General features: G+C 48.1%; 1 protein-coding gene across 6 annotated transcripts in view; it reads left to right on the top strand.

Moving 5' to 3' along the window:
• The window catches only part of SPSB1 (splA/ryanodine receptor domain and SOCS box containing 1), a 94,319-nt gene that overhangs the window by 48,715 nt on the left and 21,039 nt on the right, over positions 1–24,565 (top strand). For 2 of the 6 annotated variants that reach the window (XM_061566039.1, XM_061566037.1), the window contains exon 2: positions 17,916–18,912. In XM_061566039.1, coding sequence (XP_061422023.1) covers positions 18,195–18,912 — 718 coding nt within the window. In that variant the 5' untranslated portion in view covers positions 17,916–18,194. Of the gene's footprint in view, positions 1–13,003; positions 13,150–14,976; positions 15,061–17,915; positions 18,913–24,565 lie in introns of those variants that run through there. The other 4 variants (XM_061566040.1, XM_061566038.1, XM_061566041.1 and 1 more) reach the window with 4 other exon arrangements.

Here is a 24,565-nt window from a genome sequence, read left to right as displayed (position 1 = left end):
TTTGGAAAGCAATCTCCTACCCCCCCCCCCCCCCCCCGGACCTGTTTTCGACCTTGTGGGTCTCGTCAGCAGACCAATGCAGAAGGTCAAAACTAGTCTGGAGTTTTACGTTCTTTCACAAAAAAATGCCGGCTGAATTTTGATCCGGACTTAATTCTTTCGTAATGTTGGAGACGTTGAATTGGCTTCTGCTTGTTGGACACGGTTGCCACCAAATGCCTCCCGCCCGCCGCTACGAATGGTGAGCTGCGTACTTGGCCAGGGTGCAGTGTCCTCGCTTGCAGGGCTGATCGTTTTCTTCTTCCCGACCGATGACACGGTGGTGCAAACACTCTCCACGTGTTCCAAAACACACGGCGTGTTTTGCCACGACCCCCCCGTAAACGTTACTGTTAAACTGCAAGAATAATAACGCTTAAAGCCAGACGGACCTAAACAGTCTGTTGTGAAATTCTGTTATGACTTGAACTTTTTTTTGTCCCGTTCTCCCTCAGAACCCCCCCCCCCCCCCCAAAAAAAAAATGTTGCTAAATGCGTTTTTCACAATGCGAGAAAGCTGCTCAGGTTTTTGTTTAATTTTTATCGCGGACATCCACTCTGCATTAATAAAAAATTAACCCGTAAAAACTAAGTTTTTCACTAAATCCTTTATATGCGTGGCGGCTAGAGTCCTCTCGTCCTCTGGCTTGAGATGGCTGCCACCTATGGGTCAGATGATTGTCTGCCAGCATTAAGCAATTGGTAATTTAATATTTAAAAAAATTTTCCCTAAACAGTGTAAAACATTTTGGACTTTTTTTTTCACGAAAATTGTCACGTACAACGAGTCTGTGGAAAATGTCAGCTCGATTGGATCACGGGAAGTGGGTTTTAAAAACGACCGAAAGATTTGCAAGCAAGCGAACTTAATATAAATGATTTAAAAACAACACTGCGATGGTCTGCCTTGAAACGAGGGTGCAATCGATGATTCCCTTGGTACCATCGCCTATCGACTCCACGTTTTTATTTTATTTTGGGTAATTAATGTGACAAGCCACGGAATAAACGGCGCGAGGGGAAACGCTGTGTCTGTCGTCTGGCGGTTGGGTTTAGAGAACCACTTACTTGGTGATGCAAGCATAAGCAAGGCTGTGCTTTGTTCCCCTCCAGTGCGGTGACCGAACACTCCGCAGCGGGTGCCACTTGTGTAGGAAGAAGTGGGTTTAATCTGTTTTTTAGTTTCCCCTGAAATATATCTTTACTGTGTTTTTTTCCGTGCAACAATTATGCAATTGAGAAAAAAATGAAGAAACGTTAGAATTTTATTACACCACGTGGGCTGTGGGGAAAAATTGCGTTTAACATTATTATTATTATACATTTTAAAAATGTATACAGGGTGTCTAACGGTGTAATCCATTGGACGGCCGTTTTAACCGTGTGGTTGACATGTCAACGATGCGTTCCGCAATATAGACTTGAGATTGTTATCGTTTTTATATCGAGCAGGCTTTCATAAACTTCAATGGCACACGACGGAAGCATTCGAAACCGTCTCGGCCGAGGATGATGGTGATTAAATCCTGGGGACTCTTGCATTTTTCAGTGAGTCGCCATCGAACAAAGAAGATCAACCGCATCGCGCGCTTTCAGATGTGCTTCTCCGCAGCCCTCTGGAACGGCTCTTCCTTCCGATATTAGGGAGTCGCTGAAGCTATGCGGTGGGCTAATACGGTGCAGAATAAATTGCCGTGCAGAAAGCACGGCGGCCAAGTGGTGATTTTGGAGAGACGAGGCTCCGACGATTTGGTCTCCCTCCAGCCACGTCTGCGCAAAGTATAGCTGTAATCGACCATGCCTCCACAACTGCGTCTAATAACACCAGGAATTCAATAATGAATGTATCCTTCTCCCAAGACCTGAACATTGTGGAAAGTTGATGCCACCAGTAGATCTCTCTCCTCCTTCGAGGGGTTCAAAAGAACTCCCTCTAGCGGAGGCCCCCACCCAGCAGCTGTGCAAACAAGCGGCCGCAGGCTGGCTACACACTTTTTTGCCGCTATACGCTTGTCGACGGCCTGCCCAGTGTTCACGTGTAACATACACCCCCCCCTCCCGCTACAACCAACAACAATAACACGATCACGGACTCATGTTGTTGTTATGGGTGCCCAGTAGCTGCACCACCACGAGACTAGACCAGCGAGCTCGGTTTCCTCTGCGGATCGTTTTCCGTGCCAGGATTGTGGTACACGCTGTCCTTGTGTCTGCTCGCCCGCCCGCACGCGTGCGTGTTGTGGGAAATGTGGGCCTGGACTACAGCTGGGCTTGCCTTTGATTACTGGTGGTGGGGAAGGGACTAAGCCGTGTGATAGGTCAGCAGGTTAGCGTTGGGTTTTTCGTGTTCTTTGTGGTGGTGGCGTGGGCCCTCGCTTCTATGTCCATAACGGACGCGGGCGGCTCTTTCGCTCCCCTGCGGGAAGGAAGCGCGCGTGGGGGGGGCGGGGGGGTGACTGCTTGCAAGGTGACTCAGTCCGCTGGCACCGCGACGTCCAGAGGAAGTCTGGCAGACTCCTCTCTCTCGGTGGCCCCACCACCCATTTTATTCCAGAAATGCGAGGAAGTGAGTAATCGAATTTTCTGAGCGGGCTCGCAACAAGCGGGTGATGTACGTCTGCTGCGGGCTGAAAATTGCGTTGACCGGCGGTCGGTCAGTGTTGCTGACAAACGCGCGCTGGCTTTTTGTAATTTTGAGGGGTTGGGGGGAGGGGACACACGAGATAATAACGTGGCGGCCAATGTCCCTTCTTTACAACCGCAGTACATCACAATAGTGTATTTATAAAACATCTAAAGGCAACTGCATCATCGGTTTTTGCTGTAAAAAAAAATCACGTTGGATGTGCATCACAGGGGCAGGGGGGTATAAACGTTTTGAAAAGGACGGGCAGACGTAGGCAGCTCCATAAAGAGGATGACCTTGAGTCCTGGGGCAGACAGGAAGTGACCTCCCACAAAGTCTCGCTTGGACGATGGGTCCCTTGCCAGGAGGCCCTGGGTTGTTGCAGCAGGGGGCACGATCTGGGCAGGAGAGTGGGATGGTGATGGTGGGGGGTGGGGGGTGTCGACTAGGGGCTAGTCCCGTGGTGGGGGATCCCCAAAGGCTGCGGTCTTGAATTAAAATTCACGGCAAGCCGAGGACGGCTCCCGTTGTTTGTTATGACGCCACCGTATGTGGCAATGCCCGGATGCCGTGTGTGCGTCCTGTTCACGATTTTGGCCCACTGCGATACGGACACAGCGGCCCGATGGTTTGATTTCCCTCTCACGGCTAACAACCCAGGTGACGATTATTTGAACCGGTCCAGGGCCTCTTCTTGGTCGGCTCTGCTTCCATGAGTACCTGGTGTGGTAAAAACTTTGCCATTTGCGGAAGACAAAGGAGGTCTAGCATGGTGTTAGCCACCCCCCCCCCCTCTCGTGTGCCGTGCCGATCCTTGGCACGTGCTCCGCTAAAAGCACTTGCCCCAATAATCCGAAGGCTATGCCGGGGATTTTTGGCTGTCCGAAATTGACTGCTCATTTGCTGCAACCACTCATTTCGCTCTGTTCTTTGCACAATCCCACTCCTGCTAATGTATGTTGAAGTCATTTTGCACCGCACATAGCGAACCACGCTAATCGGAGGTGCGGTATGCTGGGGGAGGACCGCAGACTAAACCAAAGCAAGGAAATGTGTTCAATCTGTAGATGGTTTACAAGTGGCATAGCTCCCAGGTGGCTTCCGAATATATCGGAAGGGAAGAGCGGTTTGTCCTCGCGGCTGCTGCTGTCTGAACATCCCTTGTAAATGGAGCTGCTTCGCTATGAGCGCCTCACCCGGCTGAAATGAAATTCCCCGTCTGACTGCAGAGGCGTTTCTTGGTATAAAAACGAAAACACTTAATAGGCAACTTCCTTATTTTTTTTTTGGTTTTTCCAACTCCGCGTCGATATTGACTCCCCTACGAAAATTACATTCCGTGTAATTCCTCACGCAACTGACCTTTTCGGGACGCGCGGTGTTTTATTCAGCATTTTCACTTGGTTTGCGGCGCGTGCAATCGTGTGCGGTTTTTTTACCTAATCACACTCCAAAGGTGCTATTTTTATTTGCGCACGAGCGGCAGGGATGCTGGCGGGCGGGCGGCTCTGCGTTCGGGTTGCCACCGGCGGTAGAGGAAATTCTTGCGTAAAAAAAACCCAGTCGATGGCTTTATGCACTTGACGTTGAGCGCCTATCGTCCCCCCCCCCTCCCGCACTTGATGAACAGGATAAGATGAATGAGAAGAGTGCACGGAAACATGGCCACGCTTCAAACGTCAATAATCCAGGCCACGTGAGACACTGCCACCAACCTCCTGTGTCCCCTGTAGCATGCGTAATGTTCCTGGTTTTAGACCCTGCCAATATATGTGCACTTTTGACCATGGCCTCTATTGATTATCCACCCGAACCTATGCAGATTATATGGATCCCCACCCTATGCTATTCCTTGAAGGTGAAAATGTATTAAAAGTTTCTATCTAATGTTTGTATCTTTAGTTTGGAACGGTATTAAATTAAAGTGACTTAAAAAACATGAGTTTTGGCCTAGGGATCTTTTTGGGACTAATTCTGAAGAGGGGCTATTGCCTGAAACGTTGCCAGTTTTTTTTTTCTTTTTGGAAGTGTTTATTGATGAATGCCATTCCCCCCCCCCCCCCCCCCCGATGTTATTATCTTGGCAACGTCTTTTTTAATAACAGCTCATTATGCACTGTTATGTAACCATTGTGGACAGTGCACTGAATAAGCTGCCCATTAATCTCTGCATGTGAAATATATTTCCATCTCTCAGCCCCCAAGTGGCCTTTCGGACAAATCGGCCAACAGTCGTTTTAATCCAGCAAAATCTGGACACGCTTTTAAACCATTGTGGGTTTCACCAGCAGGTCCAGCCTGTTCAACTTGCACATCTCTGACCTGACTCTGCTGATGAGGATCATTTTAACGTTGAAGCTGATCCAGAACGAGCCCACAACGTTTGCTCTTGCACAAACTCCCATCTTATTAGTCATTTTTGTTTTCATAGGGTGAAATTGTTTTTCCAAGTATTTTATTACGACGATTACCAGTATTCCCGTATACTACACATGTCTAACCGTTTGCCGTAAATGGGGGGTGGATTGGGTAATTTGCACAAAAATACCTTTTGGGGCTTTAATGTTGTCAATGTTTTTAAAGGAAGCCTGGGTTGATTGTTGGTTATTCGCCACCGATGTAACCTTGGGCGAGCTGTGTGGGGGAGAAGGGTATGAGTCATCGATTAACAGCTCTGACCACCCCCTGGCTGCCGGGGGTCCACTTGCAATGTAAGAGCCCAGTGGACTCCCGGTGTATATTCTGGGAACGGTGGGTGCGGATAACACGGAAACGCGTCAAATGCAGCAATAGCGAAACGAGTGAGGGTGGGTAGGGCCCGGGCGAGCGGGGGGGGGGCACTGATTTGCCCATTTTTTTAATCGCACCGCAAATGTACTCACTTGGGATTACACGGAAAGCAGTCTTCGCCCCCTGCCGGCAGACTAAATGCCCGTGCCACTCTTTTTCAGACCAGGTGCAGAGTCTCTGCCACACAGGGACAGCTGCCATGGAGGGGGGGTGCTCCTTTTCAAATGTTTCTCACCACGTGGTGAAGGTAGCGTCTAATTGGCCCCACTGTATTGGGTGCTAAATCAAAATCAAGTTGGTATTATTACACATTAGGGTTTTAAAAAAACATGGGTTACTTGCATAGACTGGTGGTGGGGGGAATGTTAGGCTGTGTGTTTTTTTTTCTGATCTAGAGTAATCCGTTTTCTTGGCAACACGTTTGTCAGTCACGCGCCAACTCTACATTGTTGGGAGCGGCGAATAATAATATAACCAGCGTCTGTGTAAAAAAAATGTGACCCATGGTTAATTCACAATTCGGCTAATCCCACCTGGAAATTAATGTCGAGTTGACTGCTAACGTAGTATAGCAAAAACTCCGGTTTTTAGGTCCGAGGATGCGTTCCTGACGGGTGCGGCAACGAATATCGAAACGACGGTAAATCAAAGCAATTTTACAGGGTAGGTGGTGGAGGCGAGGGCTGAGTCGACCCAAAGGTCGAGTAGTGGTATATCCATCAGGTGACGACGTATTTACGAAACTATACCTGCCCTTCGTGACCGATTTTGCCCTGGTCGAGCATTGCCTCCGAACAACAACAATGAACTGTGGGCACATTTCTCTTCTGCAGTGGGTTTTTTCCCCTCCCAAGTGTGTGTGGATATAAGGGGCCTTGTGACATTGTTCACGAACTGGGGTCATTGTGTGCTTTTTTTTTTTGCTTGGACCTAAAATTTAGGAAAATTGGCCACAATTATTCGGTCGCTAAATTATTGCCTTGCCGGAACACCCGCTTGGATATTGATTGCCTGTATTCTGAGCCAGATGGCCGGTGCGATCCATCCCTGAGAAAATCCTGCTGCAGTAAAGAAAAGGATGTTGTTATACGGGAGATTATATTTATTTACTTGTATCGTGTTTTTATGCAGTGTTTTATTGCATTTTGGCACCTTTATTTCAGCCCAACTTTGGCAGCTCCCACGCAGAGGCATGAATGTGGTTTATTTGAAACTTTGTGCGCATGTTGCCGCTTTTACATTTTAGTCTGGCCCCAGCAGTAGCGCGAGCAGCCCTTGATGGCAAAGTAGCTGGGTGTTGGCTAGACCCATAATCCCTCCTGTGGTCAATAGAATGAGTGGTCAATAGAATAGAACCACTGGCTTGGGTTATAAACGGATGAGCCACCGATTCTTCGATACGTGTTTGATGGGCTGTGAAACGCCAGGTGCAAGGAACTAAGTATCTGCTGCTCCTCCGATTTTTAACCACGATTGTCTACGTACGGTGTGGCGAAAAATAAAGTTTGGCGTACATACACGTGGATGAACCTCTGTTCTCGGCTTTATGGAGCCTTGATGGGGCTGGTAGTGAGGGGGGGAGACACTGACTTGTAGCCCCTGGCTTATTGCAGGGGCTTAATGGACACAGCATCACTGGAAGTTGGGGGGGGGGAGGGGGAAGGTGGTGGGGGGGCCCTTTTCGAGTGAACGGTCTCCCCAGTGGTGTTGGCTCAGATTTCAAGTAAAATTGACCCACATTTAGTTCCTCACTCCTTTAGATTTGAAGCTTTCGTGACTGCAAGGATTCATATTCTTAGGTTTTTTCGGTAAAGTCACGTAGGTAAAAAATGTAAAATTAACAAAAGTAAAATAATGTTTTACCTACGTGACTTTACCGAAAATACCTAAGAATATGAATCCTCACTCCTCCTTTATTAATAATCCTTGTTGTCAGTGTCGTACCGACAAACCTTCTTTATCGTGGTATTTAACTGAACTAAACTTTAGGTACGATAATTAAATGTACGCTACTAGCTATTGATTCCAGTTTCAAGTGCATTCGGTTTAACCAGGTGAAATCTTGAGACTAGGAAAAGTCCCATTTTTGGCTAGCGTGGACCTGGGTCGTCATTCTGTCAGTAAGGGGGGGGGGCGATTATTGCCACGTGTAAAACCCAATTGAGTAATTTGACTTGATTTTGAAGCTTTGGTGACTGCAGGAAATCCATACTCTTCGGTTATTTAGATAAAGTCACGTGGGTATCAAATGAATCGCGACGTTTCGGGCACACCAAGCGTCCGTCATCAAGTGGGAAAACGGACGCTTGTGGTGTACCCGAAACGTCGTGATTTATTTTAATACCTACGTGACTTTACCGAAAGAACCAGAGTGTAATTTGTGTCTGGGTCCGAATCAGAATTTGGGCCCTTGACGCCAGCACACGATGGCCTATCTTGCAAATGACGCCAGCGGGGGGGGGGGGGGTCTTTTAAACGTCCGCTGAAGTGGATGGTGGCGTGGTCCAGTACTACGTTTTGTTACACCCGCAGTAATTATCGGGGGCGGCCTCTTTGATTCAAACCGCGAACCTCTTCAACAAGGAGCGGCGAACGCTCTCCCGCCAGTGCCGTGCGAGCGCCCACATTCTTACTGCACTTTTCTAGATTTCTGGACGCGTTGTCGGTGTGCTCTTATGTTCGAAGGATATGTACCAAAAATCAATTGCGAGTCGTCAATCGGGGTTGATGGCTTAAAATTGCTCGCCTTTTTTGAACGCTCGTGTGTGCGTGATGCGAGGGAATGGCTGTCCGTTCTTGCCCGCCCAAAAACCGCAGCACTCAAGATTCCCGATGCACTTGAGTTATTATTGATTGTCGACTTGATCCCATCTCCTGATGCTCTCATCATCTCTATTTTCGTAGATCACAATGCCTCTGTTTGCACGTCACCTTTTCTCACCTTGGCGCGGCAGCGATGCCAAGTTTTATTTTGTTAAATTTAAGCGCTCGCATCTGTGGGGGGGGGGGGGTGTAATTGCGACCCTGGTTCCTAATGCGGTGCACTTGGGGTTGAAATTGAACGCCTGGAAGCAAGCACTCGGGCCGATTCACTCCAGCCACATGGCTCTGGCGGTCGGTCGCCGCCTCGTAAATCTGCTATCGCCATTCCCCTCTTGCATGCGGCAACGCGTTCAAGAGCTGTGCAATGTCGAGGTCTGCTGGCCATGGCGAGAGGACCTCGGAGCGCGAGTTTGTCGTTTTGTTGTTGCCATTTTTGAAGGAACGCAAACTCTCCTGGTTTCCTATATATGGTCCGTGTTAGTTTCTGTTCTTTGCCGTGTGCACGCTGAAGTGAGCGGTCTCTATGGGGGGGGGGAAGTAGTTTCGACAAACCACTCTTTAGAAGAAAAGAAGCCACACAAACGGCCGTCGGCACGTTTTGTCTGCTTTATAGTTTTAATGCGCAAGCGCTGTCATTGGGTTTTTACGGAAGACCTACATTGCGACAACAGGAGTCCAAACAAAGTTTGCAAATGTGCAAGCAATGAATAACCGCACAGTTTGTGTGTGGCTGGAGTGCAGTGGTTAGCACATTGGGGGGACGCGCGTTCAATTCCTGCTCATGAGCCATCGGTGTCAAATATTTCAACCACTCTGAGATCGATGTACCTGGTACAGTGTCAACCTGAGTGGTGGTTACTCTTTCCTCCTCCTCCTGAGGCATCTGGCCAACGTTGAAATAGGCCAGATGACTCTGGTAGAGGCATTCTCTAAGCCTATCTCCAATTGGAAGCTGTTTTTGCCATGCAAAGGACACTGAGCAAGCATCTTCTTGGTTCTTTCGGTAAAGTCACGTAGAATGGAAATAATAAAATAATAAAAATAAAACCTAATAAAATAATTCTCACGACGTTTCGGCCACAACGCAAGCAGCCGTCCTCAGGTGAAGACCAGGTCTGTCAGACGGCGTCTGTTTTATTTTAATTTTATTATTTCCATTCTACGTGACTTTATCGAAAGAACCAAGAAGATGAATCCCTGCAGTCACGAAAGCTTTAAATCGAAACCGAGTAAGCAGTTGCAGAGCTTGCGCCTTTGGCCAACCTTAGGAGCGCCGACGATCCAGGACCTGTTCGAATTTCACTCGCCACCCTGCGTTTCACTCGAGCCCCGGCTGGGGAATCGAACTCGGGTGGCGTTCGGAACAGCGATTTTTTTTATTTTTATGCACACGTTCCTGGTCGGTGCACAGTTTTCTGACTTCGATTTCCCCTGGGCCAGTTTTGAGACTCCTCGATGGAGGGGGAGGGGTGGTGCACAGTCCCTGACGTTGTCCTTTGCTGGAACAATCCCTGCTTGGCTTACCCGCCCGCACGATCTGACAAATGTGCACGGTGGTAATAAGACAACGCGGGTAGAAGTAATAGTCTGAAGAAGAAACACGGAGGAGTTGGGCGGAGCGGGTAAGATTTACATTCTTGAACCACGTGAGCGATTGCGTGTGTGCTGAAGGATCAGAATTCTTGGCATGCTGCCCGCAGACAAGCCAGCTTTTGGGGCTGGCAGTGACGCCATCTCCTTGTTTAACAATTTCGAGATGGGAGGGGGGGGTGATCTTCTTTTTTTTACGTGCGTGTGCGCGTTTTTCTTTTTTTAACGTGGCCTGAAGTGGCCTGGAGGCACAGTGGCGAATTTAAACTTGCGTCATGGAGGCATTCCGATTTTGGATTTATGACGACGAGGGTACAAACTCACCCATCTATTTATAACCCCCCTCCCCTCCACCTCTCAGTGTTATTTACAAATGCACATCATGCTTCTCTTCCAATGTACGTATGTGCGTGTGAAGTTATTTCGCACCGTACGTAACCAACCTGCGCTAATTGGAGGGTGCGCAGATCGTGACCTTTCAGTTCACCAGGGGTTGCATAAACCTTGCGCGTTTATACAGCAATTTCGTCAATTATAAAACAATGCAGCCGCATTGCGTTTATACGCACTCTGCAGTGTTTGGCACGCATGAACAGAATGCTTTTTGTTTTTCGTCGATGCACTATTTACAATCGCGTCTGCACTTGGAATGCATTTTATCGTCTTGCTCAAGGTGGGAGGTTGGGGGGAGGGAAACCTCCGATTACTTTTTTTTCTAAGTTTCCACAATTTTCTATACCGATCTTTGTGGAGGCGGGTCATACCGTCAAACAATATCCATTCGGATGCTTCTGTTGGGCAGTGCAACCAACGCGCTTGGTGTTTTATGGAGAGACCAGCCTCCTACTGGATCATCACCGAGCGAGCCACCTCCGGGACATCCTTTTTTTTCTTTCACGTCTCACGCAATCGGCCACTGGAGAGAACGGTAATTTGAAAAAATAATTACCCGCAAATTACTCGATTTTTTAATATACATAGCAATCACACCCCTTCCCCCATTACTACTGCCAACATTTGCCCAGGACCACCCTTACTGAAGAGAGTAATGAGATTCTGGTGAGGCTTCCCTGGGTAAATGAGCACAACGATAATCATGTTTGTCACGTGACAGTCAAACTCAATATTTACAATTATCAGAATGGGAATTTAGCTAAGTTTATGCACAAGAACTACATTTTAATGGAATGGATGCCTTTTTTATTTTGCGTGTTCCAAGTCATATGTGTGGTGCACCTGGGCTATGACAAACACATTAGCTCCGCCACGCCTTGAGTGGGAGCCACTTGAATCGCAAGCGGCTGCCCTGGGTTCAAACCCAGAATTCTAGCCGGTGCCAGGTCTGGGGGGGAGGGGGTCCTTGCCGCCTTGAGCCAAACTGGCAGCTTCACCAGCGAGGCACCTTACTTATGCAACTTGTATACTTGATTTATTAAAATTTACTTATTTTTCGTGACTCGTTCAACTTTTGATGACACTTCGCACTCCGTGTTTTTTTTTGTTTTGTTTAGCTTTCTGACCCCTTTAGAAAAAAAGAGCTTCATAGCTCATCGGATTTCCCCAGGACAAATACATATTCTGAGCCATCTTCGCCTGCTGCTGCTGTAATTCTCTCTCGTCTCTGTTCACATCGTTGTAAAAGCTTCAAAGTGGATAGCACAAAACCGGTACGAAAGTAATTATTATTTGTTTTGAACGTCGAAATAACAAACTTATATTCCATTTAACGAGGGCCCACCCCCAGAGTTTTACTCCATCGCCCTCTGTTCCTTTTTTTATTTGAGCTCTGCTACCCAGAGCCTTCGTGGCGCCATGTAAAATTTCGCCATACCCCGAGCACACAAGGAGGCCGCTTGTCATCGCCGTCTTGCACAGAAGTCGTCGCGGGCGTCGAGCTATTTTAATTTCAGGGCGTTCTCAAACCACGGGCGAACGCAGTGACGCAGGGAAACCAAAAAGCCCGTCTGGCCTGATCCAGCAGGCGGATGGGGGCGGGGTGGGTGTTAGGGGGGGGGGGGCCCTCGACAGAGGTGAGCAGGGGAGGGGGGAGAGGGTTTCTTCTGCTCAGAAGGGTCGTTGAGAGGGTGGTAGGTGCGGTCATGGTTGTCAAATGCCCCCGCTGTGTCGCACACGAGATACGGTCGGTGCAAAACCTTTTTAGAGCAACGTTTAACCCCGAACATGGGAATGAGTATTCTTAGGTTTTTTTCGGTAAAGTCGCGTAGCTGTGACGGTTCCACCTGACGACGGAGGCTTGTGTTGCCTCCGAAACGTTGTGATTTTAGATTTTTATTTTATTTTACTTTTATTAATTAGATTTTTTTACCTACGTGACTTTACCGAAAAAACCTAAGAATATGGGAATGAGTGACCGATGCGAGCTGCTTTGTCGATTGTGTGCATAGAGCTCTAGCTGCCCCCCCCCCCCCCCCCCCATGTATGAACGCTATAGCGTAAGTTTGTTTTTAAAGGAGGGGGGGGGGGTCTGCACAACAGTCGATGTCCAGCAAACGCTAAACAGAAACGATACGGATAAGAAAACCCGCCACTGGTGTTACATATTTGACGATTTGTTTTCTTGATTCTCAAACATTTTCTAAGGAGGGGGTGGTGGGCGGTTGGGGGGTCTGGCTGGAGCAGACGGTGGCGAATGCCATTCTGCTGAACATCGAGGGGAGAGCGTCTGAAGTGACGGGAGTGGGAGGGGGAGGGTGGCCCCAAGGTGGTAAGCGAGGAATGCCGCTTGCCCCCGATGGTGGCATCCTGCCCTCCGGTGCGGTGGCGATGCAGGGCGGCTGCTGCGCCAACTTCACGCCGCTCGCCACCCCACCACCACCCACCCACCCCAGGCTGTCTGCTTGCGTCACGGCCATGCGTAAGAAGCAAGCAGGTGGGGCACGAGACGGTCGGACTGTGTGGAGGGGGGGGGGTGTTTTGAGTACAAAGGCAAAGGAGGGAGGAGGAAGGGGAGTAGGGGGAGGTGATCGCTCGCTCGCTCGCTCCCTCCACAAGTAGAGGGCGGGCACCGCAGCCAGACGCTGCGTCTCTTATTTACGCACGCACGGGCCGGCCTTGACGCAGACAGAAAACTCCACGCGAGTAGCCAAACACCCCCCACACACCCCCCCCCCACACACGCTACCTCCGCGTGCCGCCGTGGCATCTCGCACCTGGGAACCGCCGTCTGTGCGAGCGAGCTGGGTGAGTGGGGCCACGCTTTGCTAGAGCACGCACCTGGATTTTGTGCAGTTTGTGGTGGTGGTGTTGGTGCACTCTCCGAGGTGAGTTTGTGTGCTCCCGTGGTTTACGGTCGGTGTGATGGCGATGATTGATGGTCCGGGCTGCAGGCTCGAGAGGGATGAGCCGCGCCGCCGGTAAAAAGTTTGTTGAGAACTTGGAAGTTTTTTTCTGTTGCTTTACGTCCAAACGGCTGACTTTTGTTTTCCTCAATGATTTTAGTTCTTGTATTGGCTCGATCCCCGTGGTTGCTGTAATAATTCAGGTTTATGTTTTAACGCACATACGCGGGACCACTTTAATCCCGTGGCAGTATTTGTGTACGTTGTCACATTTTTAGAATTTTCGAACCGATTTTATTTAATTCCTCCGTACTGAATCTGGCCAAAGTTTGTTATGCGTATGCTACACCAGAGCACAAACGTGCGCGTCGAATAAACGTGCGTGTGCAATCGCGTATTAAAAAGAAAAACTAAATGTACTTACAAGTGCCTAAAATAAGGTGTCGACTTCTGAAATGAGAGCGGGCCGCCAGCCAACTATAGTGTAGCGTGACGGCATACATTCTTGGTTTCATTGTATTCCTCCCCACACCATTCACGTTGGCTGATGAGCAGGGAGACTACGAGGAAGGCCAAATAAACAGAATTTGCATCGACTGTTGCCCTTCCCTCCCATAATGAAGATAAAATGCCTTGCCCAACATCTGATCACAAAGATGAAATTACATTTTTATTTGTTGGCAAGCTGGAAGTTAGTGGTGCAAATTGTCTTTCTCTGCCAACATCTCTTCCCCCCCCCCTTTCTACTTACTGTGAACAACTCCCAATGTGGGATTCATTTTCTGAGCGTGTCTTGGGAGGAAGCTGCGCTACGCAGCGGATTGGCACCGCTGCGCCATGAACCTGGCGACCCCAAGGTTGGATTCCCAGCCAAGTTCAACGCCAGTGTCATTTACATATTTTTAAATCCTTTTTATTAAGTTCGCTCACTTGCTTTTGCACGCTTACGACCGTGCAAATCTTTCGGTCGTTTTTTAACCCACTTCCCGTGATCCAATCGAGCTGACATTTTGCACACAGACTCGTTGTGCTAGACAATTAATGTTCGTGAAAATTTTTTTCCAATATTTTCCACTTTTTAGGAAAAAAAAATTCATATTTAATTTAAAATACCAATGCGATAAAAATGAAACTCTTACTCAGGAAAAACAGAAATGAATAATAAAATAAAACCGATGCCATGCATATAAAGGATTTATAGTGAAAAACTTTGTTTTTACGGGTTAATTTTTTAAAATGTCTGAACAAATCTTACCAAAGCCCACACAGACCAGCGTGGTGAAGCATGGTCAAAATTAAACCCACGAAACTGTCTGGGGGAAGCTTTGACCCAGCAGGGGGAGAGACCCTGAGTAAAATAAGTTGCTTGTATTAAATTTTAGTTTTCGAATTGTATTTAAAACTATTGCCGTTCGTCTTCAAACATTGCAGTAGGAATGTGAAAACGCCAACTGCCTGCGCAATTTTTCAAGCTCTTGTTTGTACACTCCACTGCTGTATGAGGACATCTCTTCCCCTACGCCATACGTTTCCTGAGGGGATATTTAACCATACTTCACCTCGGTGGTCACCCGTCGCAAGAACTATCCTAGGCTCAATCCTGCTTAGATCTGATTCTGGGTGATTTTGGTTGTAGGCAAGCTCTTGTCATAACAACAAGAGGATATATTTACACTGGCCAGTGTAGCCTAAACACATGGTGGTGGGTAGTGGCCACTTGCAGTTGACGTTGCTTGCTCAACAGCACGCGTGCGCAGCAGCAGCAGCAACAACAACAACACCCGCCATTTGCCACCAAGTGGTGGTGACGTGACCCACGGCGCCGGTGCCAGGCCCACGTGAAGTTGTCGAAGGCTCGCCCCGCTGCAACGAGGTCACGGGACCCAGACCCAGGTGCCCCCCATGGGTTTCCCGACCTGAGATGTGACCGGCAGATGCTTGCAACACACGTCCTCGCTGAACTTATGCGCGCCTTTTTTAAGCGCAGATGGTAGTTTATTTTATTTGTTTCCCCACAGAGCTGGTAGAAGGGTATCGCACGTGGATGCGCTGCGATGTCCTTGAACACCCTTGCGACCACTTTGACGAGCCGTGAGAGAGGTTCGGTGGGTGGGTGGGTGGGCGGTCGGGCAGGGTCCGGCGAATGGACGGACGTTGCTCGGTTGGGCTGACTGTCTTGCCCCCCCCCCCCCCGCCCACCTTTGTTAGCCGCCCGGCAACTTGTGCTGCTGCCACCACCGCTGCTGCCACCGCCGCTGCCAAAGTGGCCTTCGTTCGGACGTCTGGGCCAATTCTCCCCCACCCACGGAGGGAGTGCGCGAATTGGCATCTGTGGAATTTGCGGAGCGCTCCGTTGTGTTCTCGCGCTAACGTAAAGAGTCGGCGGGGTGGGGGGGGGACGTTCAAAATAGATTAACGTGTAATCGCGTTGATAGGAGTGGCTCTGTAGGTTGGGGTGGCGGGGGGCAGTGAGCTTTCCCGATGGCTGGATGGTGTGGTGATCCTGTCTGTAACCACCAGTGAAAAGCGCTCTGCTTGCTTGAATTTTTTTTAAAACAGTTTAACGCGTTGAGACTTTTGCAACCAATATTATCCATAAGAGTTTTTTTTTTGGAGGTTGGATCGCGTAAATAGATAAGTTTGTCGTTAAACCCGCCACCACTCGACACGGCCGACTAAGGTTTGTCACGTAATCAAAACGTGCCAATTCGTTACTAGTACAGCACACCGGTGTGTGCAATTGTACATTTGCAATGGTAATTATTGTGGGTTTACTCTCCAACACACCGGTGTGCTGTACTAGTGTAATGGGTTCAACTGAGTCGCAGACTACCAGCAGCCTCTTGCCCACTACGGCAATTGTTTATTGCTGTGGTTGTTCCACCTGATGACGGGCACTTGTGTTGCGCCCGAAACGTCGTGATTTAATTAAGTTTATATTTTATACTTGCGTGACTTTACCGAAAGAACCAAAGAGTATGGATCCCTGCAGTCACGAAAACTTCAAATCTAGAATGAGTCGCAGTCGTAAACTTTGTAGGTAACACATTTATTCAGTCCCAACACATGGTAACTTCCCCTTTTTAACAGAATAACAACCCAATGGTGGTAACCACCCGGCTAACTACACTAGTTACCACGTAACTGCTACTATGGACCGGGGACTAAAACATCTGCCCGGGTCCACGTGCTGGAAGACTTGTTGAATGGAGATGGTAGACGAAGGGTTATCTTTCCCAGGATTAACAACTCTGGTTCCTCCCCTCGGGACCCGGCTGATATTCTCTGTGGCGTGGCCGGCTCTGCCCTTGGCCACGGTCCACCTTCCAGAATCCTCGGGAAGGATCTGGGTCCCAATCACGTGACCCCCCCCCTAGCCCCCTCTTGGGGCCCCTCTATCAACTTAACCGGTCACGTGTCCTCCCGGGTCAACCAGAGTGCCATGGCCTCACACAACCCTATCCTTCGGTCGGCACCCACACACCCTGTCCTGTAGGGTCGGCACTGCACTTACAGCGTGGTGCCATCCAGCGCCATTATTCCGTGCACACCGTGCCCCTCTAGGGCCGGTACTAGCAACCCACAACATGGTGGGCATCCAGCTATGTCATTACGTCAGTCACGAATTGGCATGTTCTGTTTAAGTGACAAACCTCCTCTAATTTGCTGTTGTGTCGGGTGGTGGTGGGGGGGTTAACGCACATTTACGTGATCTAACCCCCATGAAAGCTATTAGTATTGTCCCCTTGTCGTGCCCGTGTCCTTTAAAAATGTAATTATTTCAGCCTCCAGTAGGCACGCTCTCAGTGCAGCGAACAACGGCCCACATTCGTCAAATAACGCCGCTCTCAAGGGGGTGTAAAATAACACAATGTAATCGGAGATGATTCTGGCAAAAACGGCCCTCCATAGAGGTGGAGATGGAGGCTTATTTCCCCGAGCAACACGGTCTTGTCTCCAATCTAATTTATAACAAATCGCAATGATCAATGTGGTGGTGACGGTGGGAGAAAGCTGATAACAAAATAACCTCCCAATATTTGTCTCCGTGTAAAAAAGAAATTACGTTAAGTGTGTTTTTTATTTTACACTCTTGGGAATTCAACTTGGCTATGATGTTGTTGCTTTGAAACCGAGGTGCCAAACAACAGGCAAGCGAAGGTCGTATCGTACAGTGCAACAACGAGAGCACGGATATAAAAATGTATCAACTTTATTTTTTATTCCCCAATTCCATGTGCACGTTGTTGAAATATGGAATCTGGTGCAGGAGCAACTGCAATTAAAAAGTTAGACTGAGGGCAAAGTTTTTTAAATGAAAGTGCTTATAAGCCTGTGGTGCTGAAAAATGCGTGCAGTACAGTATGCCAAAGACGGCGTTTGAGGAATTTGGCTCGACGGTGTGACATTGTGGCAACATTTCATGGTGCGGTTACTCTTTGCAGTTTCGAGGCTCGGTGTGGATTTGATGCCCTCTTAATATTTTCTCCGGCACCTGGGTCCAACTCATTTTATTTCTGGTTCATTCAATGTTTTGTCATTTTTAAGACGCCAGCAATCCTGGAACGTGTCTGCGCGCTATCGAGGTTTTGCGAACATTTAATCGTTTTTCATTGCGAGGACCTTTTCGATGAAATCGGAGAATGTTCGGTCGCCGTTGTCGATTTTTTTTTTTATTTGACACGCCGGTGCATTCTACTCCATTTGCAAGCTCAAACATATGACGACTTGTATTTTTTGCATTGCAGGCTCCTGCAACGGCTAATTGAATTTCAAGACGCTTGCCAAAAGTGGAAGACTGTCAACCTTGTGAAGAGTTCCCCTTTATTTATTTTACTCCCCTCCAGCAAATCTCTCATCGGAATTAATGCCACCTCGACCACCTCAACCACAACGATAACCGGGGGCCCCCTGCGGTGTTCAAAAATCGCTGGCGGGAGGACGAAATTGCTCCAGCTTGGTGGCCTCATCGCCGCGGCCCCCCCCCACCCCCCCCCAAACCTCCTTTTTGTATAATCATCGTTATTATGGGTCAGAAGATCTCAACGGGCGTGAAGAACGTCGACGACGAGTCGTCGTCGTCGTCCGTCTGCCGCTCGCTGCGCCACCAGGCGTTCCTGGGGCCCGACTTCTGCCGTCCGGCGCGTCTTGACCTCCTCCTCGACCTGCCGCCCGCCAGCGCCGAGGTGCGCGCGCGCCACGCCTGGAACGACCGCGACCGCTCGCTCAACGTCTACGTGAAGGAGGACGACCCCGCCACCTTCCACAGGCACCCCGTGGCGCAGAGCACCGACGGCATCCGGGGTCGCGTCGGCTACACGCGGGGCCTCCACGCCTGGGAGGTGACGTGGCCCGCGCGTCAGCGGGGCACCCACGCAGTGGTCGGCGTGGCAACGGCGGACGCGCCGCTCCACTCGGTGGGCTACACGTCGCTCGTCGGCTCCACCGCAGACTCGTGGGGCTGGGACCTCGGGCGCAACAAGCTCTACCACGCGGGCAAGGCGGTGGGCCGCGACGGGGAGCACAGGACTTACCCGGCGTACCTGACGGCGGACGAGAGCTTCGTGGTGTCGGACTCGTTCCTCGTGGTGCTCGACATGGACGAGGGCACCGTGAGCTTCGTGGTGGACGGGCAGTACCTGGGCGTGGCGTTCCGCGGGCTCAAGGGCAGGAAGCTGTACCCCGTGGTGAGCGCCGTGTGGGGCCACTGCGAGATTACCATTCGCTACATAAACGGACTCGATCGTGAGTACAGCCGATTTTTTTTTTTTTACTTTTTGATTTTTGCGAGCGTGGGCGTCGCGGTTTTGCCGTCGTGATTTTGTGTGTCGCCGATTCTCGCCCGTACGCCGTTTGGGGGATGTTGGCGGTTGCCACGGTGTGGGTGGGGAGGGGGGGATGTAGAGAGAAGGTGTGGGGGGTTAAAGATTAACTCGCAGGTGCTGCGGAGCAGAGAACGGGGCCGACCAAATGGACCCATTGAAGGTGACGTGGGGTTCTCGATCCCTTCATTGCAGCGGTTCTCAAGCATCCTGACCCGTGGACATCACCTCGGGCGATAATTTCTGCAGGCCACACAGACCCTTTAATAGAAAATGATTCGGATTTCCGGGAGAGCTTTTTTTGTACACAGCTAAAGGTTTTAGTTGGGGGCATTTTAGATCTTCGGCTTAGGGTAGGTTTATGCACGGTAGTTTACCAAACTAAATTTAAATGTCATTAGTAAAATATTGAATGTCCAAATCAAAAGGAAAACCTTGCCAATTCCGGATCTCAACCCATTTGGAGGTCCGGGGGACCACACTGTGAGAACCACAGATTCATGGGAAATGGTGTGGAGCATGGCATGCCATGTGTGGTTATTCCCAAAACTCCCAGCTCCATGGGCAGTGAGATATCTGCAAGGCAGTACAGCAAGTAGGTGGCAGTCGCATCCTTGAAGCGCTTCTTCCAAATCCCAACTTTTACGTGACGCTACTCATAAATGTCCTCTTCAAATGACCAAATATCACAGGCAGGAACCTCGAATCAAATTGTTTCGGCAGCTCGTTAAGACTTCCCCGTGGGGTGCCACTGTGGCGCTGTTAACTACCCCATCTAGTATGCAGGAGGTTGTGAGTTAGATCTTGACGTCTGTATATTTGGAGTTTGCATGTTCTCCCTGTGGTCACATGGATTTTTTTTCCGAGTTCACCTGGTTTTTCTATCCACATTTCAGAAACATTCGTTGAGAGTAAAAGGGCTGCTATAAATTTCCACAAGCCACTTCGTTGAGCTATCATTTGTGGCCAGGTCACTTCAGAAAAGAGCTATGTAGCTCAGTGGGCCTTACCTGGTAAAATAAAATTTTTAGTTTAAAATAACTACTTTTAACAATATTAATTGTAAAATGTGGAAGTGCTTTATCCTTGTGGTGCTGTCATCTTGAAATAAGAGTTCAAAGTAATTTTGGGTCCTCCTCCAAGGAATTCGTTGATGGGTGCCCTGCCCACTTTTTGTTGCCACAGCCCTTGACTTGACCCTAGGGTGCTGTCTAGGGTTTGTCGACCAATAAGATGGCTTTTATTGTTTACCGAAACAAGACCTATCATTTGAAAATTTAACACAAGTAAAAGAACAGTATATTTTGAAACATTCACGTTAACTATTATTTTATTTTGGGTCTTCCCAAGATAATTCCACTTGTGCTGTAGGGGTGAAAACATTTACATTGGGGACCTCCTGCAGATAACCACGCATTCATGAATGGCTCCTGGAAGTTGATGTCGCACTGCGACTTCTAAAGTCTCGTTAAGTAGACGTCGATATTGAGGGAGCGGGCGGGGTGGGCGAGGGGAGTACTATTTTATTCATTGGAAACATTGTTCATCACACGTCCACGCAACTAAAACGTTTAATTCTCCCCAGAGCTGTGATTTTTATCCACGCCGAGTGAAAAAAAAACACCTTTTTTTCGTGAACGTTTTTTGGTGCGGCCGTTGGTGACCCAGACCGACAAATTTGCTGCACGGCAGGGGCCGGATTACATCCATGGTGGCTGAAACCCAGAGATGTGAACCCACGATCTCACCCCGAGGCTCTAACCACCGAGCCATCTGGCCACCTCCCAAAGTAGTCGCAGCATTTAGCTTCTTTCATTTGTAGCCTTGAACACGGGCCTAGTTCAGTACGGCTGCATTAACAAAATCTGCAATTTGTCATTTCTTTGGACCATATTACGTGTTACTTCCCATAATTAACTATTTGTTCTGCGACTCATTTTATGTATGAACTTCTTTTGCACCGTACGTAGCCAACCATGCTAATTGGAGGTGCGGGGGAAGGACAACAAACTAAACACTTTTTTTTATCAAATCGAGCATGCCAGTAAAAAGCAGAATCAAGCCCAGGCTTTTTTCAGCAAGGCCACTTTGCTCATCTCTCTTACCCTTCACCTTGAATGCATTATCAACTGTATGGCGCACGGATGCTTCAGGCCACGAGCTGACGAGTACGATTTCAAGTGGATGTTGTGTCAATTGGACCACTCGCAATAACGGCAGCGTGACAGAAAACAAAGAGCCCATTGTTTGGGTTCCCGTGGTCTTCTGAGGACGAGAGCGCCAGAGCCGCATGAAACTGAACCCCCCCCCCCCTCTGACCCGGGAAAAATGTGGTACCATCTGCTCTCTATCTCGGTTTACACGTGTCCGTTTGTGGTTCGTTGCGACTTGCTAGACTGGGCAGATGCTGATGCGTGCGCACAATCCAATCCTCCGCTTTTGGTTAGCCATCGAACAAGGGGACTGTCATTTAATCGCGTGCTCTCGGATGCGCTTCTGCTGTCGTATGGAACGCTTTTCTTTCTGATATTTGGAAGCCAGTTTTTAATACGTAGGCTTTCGTGACCAGTTATCCATATTGGAGGTTTTTGAGTTATATCTCGTAAACGCCAATGCATCCTTGATGTATATACACGATCTAACCCAAAAAAAACTCTGGATTAGGAAGCCACTTTTAAATCTAGATTGAAAATTTATTTATTCTAAAAACTGCTTTTTTTAGTTTGTCCTTTCCTCACCCCTCCTGGCTCACACTGGCTCCGTACGGTGCAAAGTGAGTTTTGCACACGTACAATGGGTTCACCTGCTAATGGATGAAATCTTATTTTCCTCCAGCATTACATTTTACCACAACTTTTATTAATACAAACATCAGGTGGGCATCTCTTGTTTCCTCTGTATTCTCACGAGGCCATGATAAGTAAACTGCTGAGTAGAAAGCCCAATGCGTTGTGTGAGTTAATACATGTACCTGGCATGCTAGGGATTAAAATTGGAGAAAAATCTCGTGGATGAAAAATCCTAATGAAAAGGAAATGAAACTTTAAAATAAATAGACGTGGCTTGGTTGGCTGTGTTCTAGGACGTGCCCCCACTATCTCTGGGTTCAAAGTTGGGTAACACCCCCATAATTAAAATCTCAAGTGTAGCGAGTTGATGGTCTTAGCCCCAGTCATCGATGACATGCGCAAAAAGTAAAAACTATAAAAAAAAAATCTGGTTGATCGTTTTCTTCGTGCATACTCCCAGCTCCTGGGAATGTAACACGTTCGGTTTGACATGCTGCAGATTTTACAAAGACACCCAGGGTTTCCAGTGTGTCGATTAGTGTGGGGTAAGAGGTCGATTTTTGAAGCGGATTCAAAAGTCGATCGGGCGGCATCTTTCATTGTGTGGCCTTCGTGACTGCTCAGGTGATGCACTGCTCATTGCAAAAGGTCAGAATGGATTTGTTTTTATAACACGACGGCGATATGATGGTTGGAGGCGGTGGGGGGGGGGATGAAAAGGAAAATAGTAAATAAAAAAAATGGTTATTCTACAGACCACATGAGGGGTAAATGGTTTGGTCGTTGAAGGTGTTTATTAATAAATACACCAATGAGTTCACCCTTTTTTTCTTCCCATATTTTAGTGAAGGCCAAAATGTACGAATCACGTATTGTCGCAATACCTGCTCTCCTTGTATATTAAAAAAAAACCCCCAACACGAATTGCAAACTGTGGGGGAAAGTTTTACAAAACTGTTAGCACGACTTTGGGAATGTTTCAATATTTGTTCTGGTACACACACACCCCAAAGAATGACTCCCCCCCCCCCCCCATCCATCCAGCAACAGACAAAACGGCATGAAACGGATGATACGGATCTCTTCGTTTACAAACAAATTATCTTCGCTCGCAAGGCTTTTTTTTATGGATTGCGGTGGAAAAGTTTTTTTGTTTTGAAGGAACGCGATGCACGGCATCTTAAATATTAAACCGCACTTTCGAGGACGATGACTGTAAATTTGAGCAATGTTCTCATAGCATAGAGCACAGTGTATTTGATTCAAATGTGTGGTTGCTTTTTATTTTACGGAGTTTCCCAAAAGTCGGGCCTCTGGGTTACATGATTTACTTGAATATTGGCATGAACATGTTTTAATAGTATATTTTTTAATCTATTATTAATATATCTTCTTTCCTGGTGGAGTCTCCTTCAAATCGGTTGATTTCCAAAACTCGACTAAGAACCCTGAATTAATTGAACCAATACATAATTTAATGTTTGAAGATTTCGCCTGTAGCCTTACAATAAACTCCTTTTTAAAAAAATGTTTTTTTTAAACAACTGTTTTATTAACAACTTCGTTTAATTCACAGTCGAGACGTACGTCAATGGCGCCTGCGTTTTGTGCGAGCCGTTTCCACGGTTTGGGGGCCGCGGCGTTTTTGACCTTCACAAATATATATAAATAATACTAGTAGGAACCTCCCGGTTACACCAGCCCACAGGATTGTGTCCGTCGTGCACGGTGGGGAGGGTGGGGCTGGGTGGAGGAGCTGGTCACCCCGTGGTGCCCTTATAAAACTCAACGTTTAACCTACTCAGGCCAGCTTGTGCCCACCCTTAGTCGGCCATGTTTGCGGAATACACCACGCCGCCGTTGACCCTGGCCATTGACCGAGCAACCCAACGTTCCTACCAGCTCCGTCCGCAGGAATGTAAGCCGTCCAAACAAAAATTTTAATTGCTTGAAAGGAGGCAATTAATTGAATTGATGTCGATTTTCATACCGGCATGCATTGCCACTAGATCGGAGGTACGTGTGCAAAATTTGGAATTGATTGGACAACAGGAAGTAGACAACTTTTGATTTACAAGATTAGACCACGACACAGGAATCGGGTTAAGTAATACCGTTGAAAGACCTACATTCATTTCATGCGTTTTTAATGTTCATGGAAGTCCGTTTGAACATTTGTTCAAACCCATGTAGGTATTGTGTAATACGAATGCATTGAAAAGTGATAGGAATGTAATGGCACATAGATTCAACATTTTTTTATTTTATTAAAATGCATATTGATTTATTCTAGCTCCTCAATAACGAGCATTGTATATGGTAAAAATCGGTGGTGGCCCAACGGTTTGCACTGCGCGGCGACGAGAGTTTGACTCCTGGCCACGGTTAATATCAATAGCGAATCCATCTTCTTGGTTCTTTCGGTAAAGTCGCGTAGAATGGAACTAATAAAATAAGAAAAATAAAACATAATAAAAAAATATATTATTTTTATTATTTTATTATTTCCATTCGAAAGAATCAAGAAGATGAATCCCTGCAGTCACGAAAGTTTTACATCGAAATCAATAGCGACGTGACATCAGGACCAATCCTACCTTTTGCCCCCCCCCCCTCCGACCAACGTGCCCTGACCAGTGTGGTGAAGTATAGCTAAACCTCTCACTGTTGGTTATATGGGGAGGACTGCATCCATTTGCAGATGGAGAATGGCTCTGGTTTTTTTAACTGCTCATGCCGCCACGCCTGTAGCCACTGAGAGGCCGCTACCATTTACCGTAACCTACA

This window comes from Lethenteron reissneri, chromosome 36 (assembly GCF_015708825.2).
Source record: "Lethenteron reissneri isolate LAM-NWPU_2019-01 chromosome 36, ASM1570882v1, whole genome shotgun sequence".
Lineage (NCBI taxonomy): Eukaryota > Metazoa > Chordata > Hyperoartia > Petromyzontiformes > Petromyzontidae > Lethenteron > Lethenteron reissneri.
This window is presented reverse-complemented; position numbering and strand designations above follow the sequence as displayed.